Source organism: Magnolia sinica, chromosome 17 (assembly GCF_029962835.1).
Source record: "Magnolia sinica isolate HGM2019 chromosome 17, MsV1, whole genome shotgun sequence".
Classification (NCBI taxonomy): Eukaryota; Viridiplantae; Streptophyta; class Magnoliopsida; order Magnoliales; family Magnoliaceae; genus Magnolia; species Magnolia sinica.
Window position 1 is genome coordinate 62,045,459 of NC_080589.1, and position 5,566 is coordinate 62,051,024.

General features: G+C 43.1%; 1 protein-coding gene across 1 annotated transcript; it reads left to right on the plus strand.

Moving 5' to 3' along the window:
* The first annotated feature begins 412 nt into the window (after positions 1-412).
* On the plus strand, positions 413-971 carry LOC131230265 (protein SWEETIE-like). The gene has a single exon (XM_058226096.1). It carries the CDS (start codon positions 609-611, stop codon positions 882-884), a length of 276 nt encoding a protein of 91 aa, XP_058082079.1. The 5' UTR covers positions 413-608; the 3' UTR covers positions 885-971.
* The last annotated feature ends 4,595 nt before the right edge of the window (positions 972-5,566 follow it).

The following is a 5,566-nucleotide window of genomic DNA, read 5'->3' on the forward strand; positions in this document are numbered from 1 at the left end:
GGTCCACTTGAGCTTTGGATATGACTAATGCCCTAAAACGAGCTGGAAAAATAGATCCACGGTGTTGAAAATGCATACATCATGGTGGGGACACAGATCGATATCCACTTGAGACTGTGATATACCTCAATTTGGGTTTCATACCATAAAATGAACTAGAAAAATAGATGGACGGAATGGATGAAACACATACATCATGGTGGGGCCCACAGAGCACCAACCATTAGCCATTGGCTAGTGGCAGGGAAAGTAGCCAATCCGTTTCCGGACGGAGAAGCCCTCACCGTGCGGCCCACCTTGATGTATTTAAATCTAATCTATATTCTGGCAAAACGGATGGACGGCGTGGATATAGAATAAATACGTCAAGGTGGGCCCCACGTATGGTCCGCAACGTATGGGTGAGGCCGGGACCGCACCTAAACCTTCTTCTCCCTGAAGGCAGGGTGCAAAACACCGCGTGGGAGCAGCAGTCTATCGAGCACTAGATCGTAGTTCCTCCCCATCAAATACCTGCTCTTTGCAGGGCTCCCAACCTCGCTGTATTTCCGCCTCTCTCTCTCTCTCTCTCTCTCTCTCTCTCTCTCTCTCTGTCTCTCTCTCGTTGGATGGCGAAGAAGGTGGAGAGGGAGAGCGTCCCTCTCTCCAGATTCGGAGTCTTAGTCGCCCAGCTCGAATCGATAGTAGCTTCCGCACCACAGCAGCCTCCAGACGCCTTGCTCTGCTTCGATCTCCTCTCCGATCTCGTCTCCGTCATCGACGATGAACCGAAGGCCAGTACTTCTCTCAATTCCCTTTCCTTCTCCTCCTTCAGATCTAATCCCCATCTCCAATCTCAACCGTCCGTGCATTTCTTACTTCCAGTGACGGATCTGATTTCTTGATTTTTTTTATTAATTATTTTTTCTACTTAGTTGACGATTTAACTATATTGGCAACTAGATCATAGTAAAATCTTAGCATCTACGCAATGCTCCGGCCAAGCTTAGTGGCATTTTCCTTTTCTGGTACGGACTAGCATTCTATTGTAGGTGGGCCCCACTTTACTGCAGTGATCCAAATATCGATCTGTTCGTAGATTGTTTTATCACATTGACGATTATAACATAGTAAAAGATTAGTATATCCGCAATGCTCTGGCGTCATAGCGGCATTTTTTCTTTTTTTGGTAAGGGCTAGCAATTTGTGCAGGTAGGCCCCACCATACAGCAGTGCTCAAAATATCGATCTGGTTTCTTGATTTTTCTTTTTTCTTTTTGTTACTTAGGCCCTGTTTGGTGGCGACTTAAAAATTATTCCATCTCATTTTAGTTAACAGTAATCTTGATAACCCATTATTTTTATAGATTATGATCTCTAATACCTATTTGCTGCTAACTAAAATGAGATGAACTCCTCTTTAAGTGGCGACCAAACAGGGCCGCAGTTGACAATTTAACTATATTGGTGCTTATAACATAGAAAGTGGTTAGTATGTATGCAATACTCAGGCTGAACTCAGTGGCAATTTTTTTTTTTGGTAAGGGCTAGCTCCTTTTAAGTGGCAACCAGACAATGCCTCAGTTGAGAATTTAACCACATTGATGATTATAACATAGAAAATGATTAGTATTTATGCAATGCTCTGCTGAACTTAGTGGCGTTTTTCTTTTTAACTAGATTTGATGAGTCATTCTGATCATGTGGTCAATCTCTGGGTGGTTAGATATGAATCATAACACAGTGGATCATGAGAGGGGAGAACTTTTAGTGATCCTGGATGACTATCTAATAGTGGACTATATGTTTCAAGCTCTGGTCCATTCATCATGTAGGACCAAAGTGGGCCATGTATGCCACCACCGTGACAAGGCTGGTGAATGGTGATCACAACCATTCAATACTGGAGCCTATAGCTAATATACTAACAAGGCTGGTGTGTGGTGATCGGAACCATTCAATAGATGGTATGGTGGATATAGACTTTCAATCTAGTGGGTCCTAGTCGGTAAACAATGTTCATGGATGATCAACTCTACACTTATAGATTCAAGATATTCAAGCAATGTGGAGACGTGGGGTGGGGTAGAGGGCAACCATGGGGACAGCTGGGAGACGAGAGGTCGTTTCTGTTTTTTGCCCAAATTTCTTGGAAACCTTGTTGTTTAAGTCTAGGTGAGGAAATGAAAATTGCACAATTTCCAAAAAATTTGGTAAAAACAGTAATTGCAATCCTTAAAAATTACTTAAAACAAACATGGAAAACGCCATTTCCTCAACTTGTGTTTGGCAAATCCAAACAGGCCCTAAGGGAGGGATCCATCATCCATCTCTCTACTATCGAGTATCAACCCATTTTTCTACTTTCTTACTTAGATTCTGATTACACCATATAACATTTTCCTAGTTATTCTTTAAAATCTGTCTTGAGAGACCTTTCAACTGCGTATCTGCCATTCCCTAATTCACTTCTAGTCTGATGATCTTGTTTCCCAAGCTCGAATGGAGCGTGATTTACCCCTGAAATTCTCCCGTTCCTCTCCAACCATAGGCTATGTGTAGCCGCTTGGAGGGAAAACTGTCACAGAAAGCGATTCACAAACCCAATGCTGAAGTCCACCAACTCACAATAAGGCCTTTAACCTTGACTGGCATCATTTAGAACATCTCGAATCTCCTAAATATCATTCACCATACACTCCACACAACCAGGAAATGAATTAACAAATGGTTGGCGCTCTCCTCATTATTGTAAACACATGATGCACTTATTTGGGGACTGGATTCCACACTTTCTGATTTGATATAGTGTGAGAATCTTGTTAAGGCTTGCGGTCCACCAGAGAGCATTAATCATCGGGGGAATAACAGCACCCCATATATTTGACGTTGTGGCGAACCTCTCTCTAGCTCCCGAAATCTCTAGAGCAAAAGATCTGACTGAAAACAGTCCATTAGTTTCCAGGTTCCATACCTTTCTATCTTGTGCAGAAATGGGGATAAATACCTCTTCTAGTGTTGATAGTAACTCTGTCAGCATTGGCAATTTGCATCTCTTAGATTTCTTCTAAATATTGTGCGCCAACTACTTTGCCACCAATGCACTGGGAGAAATTGCATACAACGCTCTGATTGATGCCAACACATGCATGCGCTCAAAGCTATGGCACAATGGTGTATCTATACACCAACAGTCTTCCGAGAACCAGTGTTCGAAATATCGGTATCGCGCAATGTATCACAGCCTTGGGATACAGATATGTATTGGTTATCGCACGGGATATATCGTTTGTATTGCATAATTTATCGCACTTTTTGGGAAACATAGGTAAACATTGGGAAAATGGTTGAATTTTTTAATGAAACTTCATGAATTATTAAAAAATACCTTAATACACACTTTTAAATTATAAAATATCAAAAAAAAGTGCACATAATAGGTTTCCTTTGTATAGGGTCCTAAGCTATGCGTTGTCTAATTAAACTAAGACAACTAACTATATTCAAATATGATGCATAATGGACAACTAATATGCCATGAAAAAAAATGATGGACATAATGGATTTTTCACAAACATCATGGTGGGCCCCACCATGAGCCCGATAGGACCATGAGGCAGATTCATATCTCATGTGGACCACACCAAAGGAAACAGTGGTTCTTGAATGCCCACCATTAAAAACTTCTTAGGGCCGCGCTAAGGGTGGACCTTGACTATGGGCCCACCATGATGTATGGATTGTATCCATACCATCCATCCATTTTAAGAGGTCATTTTAGAGCATGAGCGAGAGAACGATATGCGTGGAACCCTAATTGTGGCCCCACCCATTATGTATGTGTTGTATCCACACTGTCCATCCATTTGGAGAGACCATTTTAGGGCCTGAGCCAAAGAATGAGGCCGATCCAATACTCAAGTGGACCCTACCACAAAAAATTGTGGGGACAATGACGCCCACCGTTGAAACTTTAAACCACTTATGTCGGGCTCACCATGATGTTTATTTGAGATCCAACTTGTTCATAAGTTCATGTAGATATGGGCGAAGGTAACACACAAATATCAACTTGATCGAAAACTTCTATGGCCCTCACAAAGTCTTTAATGGTAGGTGTTCAATCCCCATTGTTTTGTGTGGTGGGGTCCACGTGACCTTTAGATTTGACACATTATTTGTCTCATGATCTAAAATAATCTCTCCCAGTAGATGGATGGAATGGATATACAATACATACATAAATGCGAGCCCCACTGTAAGGGTTGCACCGTCTTGAGTGCAACCAATCGCACGGAATCCAAACTCCTTATGAGTGCGGATTAGGTGCTATTGTAGGGCCCACCATGATGATATGTTGTATATCCACTCTGTCCATTCGATTTTTCAACTCATTTTTAGATGTTGTCCCAAACATTAAGTGAAGCAGGACAATTAACCACTTGCTCTAAAAGCTCGAACTATTAGAGTATGGCGAATCAGTCCCTTTATCTCATAGCCCAGGCCCCGCATCTCATGGGTTAGGATCTCGGCCGAACCCCCCTTCCGTGGGCCCTAAATCACATGCTACCTCACACAGGTGGGGCTCGCCTTACACGGGCCATCCACCCTTGCCCCTGCATCCCATAGGCAACCCCACTCGAGCGCCCCTGCATTAATCACTCCCGGTGAGGAGTCTCGAACACGAGACCTCTCGCTCTGATGCCAATTTGATGCAGGACAATTAACTACTTGCTCTAAAAGCTTGAACTATTAGAGCATGACGAATCAGTCCCTTTATCTTATAGCCCAGGCCCGACATCTCATGGGTTAGGATCTCGGCCGAACCCCCCTCGTGGGCCCCAAATCACATGGGTACCGCCTCACACGAGCCACTCGCCTCACAAGGGTGGGGCCCGCCTCATACGGGCCGCCCACCCCGAGTGTGCCCCTGTATCCCACAGGCAACCCCACTTGAGCCTGGTGTGAAAATGCCCCTGCATTATTAAGTACCTCCAAATTTTAGATAGATCACACCACATGAAACAGTGATGATTGAACGTTAACCATTAAAAACATATGAAGACCCACTTTAAGTTGATCCGTCATGTTTATTTGTCATCCAACCTGTTGATAAGGTCAACCAGAAGTGAATGAAGGGAATGTACAAAGATGAGCCTAACCCAAAACTTTCGTGGCCTGTAAAATGCTTTTAATGGTTATTCACCACCTTTTCTGGTGTGGTCCACATGAGGTTGGGATCTGCTGAAGTTTTGGCCTAACTTCCTTAAATGATATGAAAAACCCTATGGACGGCATTGATAAAACATATACATCAAGGTGGGCCCCACAGAGCCCGTTTGTCAAGGAAGCGAATTAGCTATTGTACCGCATACCAACGGCCTCATTGGTGTATGTATGTACGAACAATGGAAAGAGGATAAAAGCTCTGTGGGCCCTATCTTGATGTATTTATTATATCTTTACCGACCATCCATTTGGCGAGATCATTTTAGGACATGTAATAAAAAATGAGTCATATCCAACACTCAAGTGGACCACATTACAAATGGCAGCGGGACAATGATTCCCACTGTTAAAGCATTTG

Coding starts and splice junctions, on each gene's coding strand:
- LOC131230265 (XM_058226096.1), top strand. CDS start 609: ATGGCGAAGAAGGTGGAGAGGGAGAGCGTCCCTCTCTCCAGATTCGGA.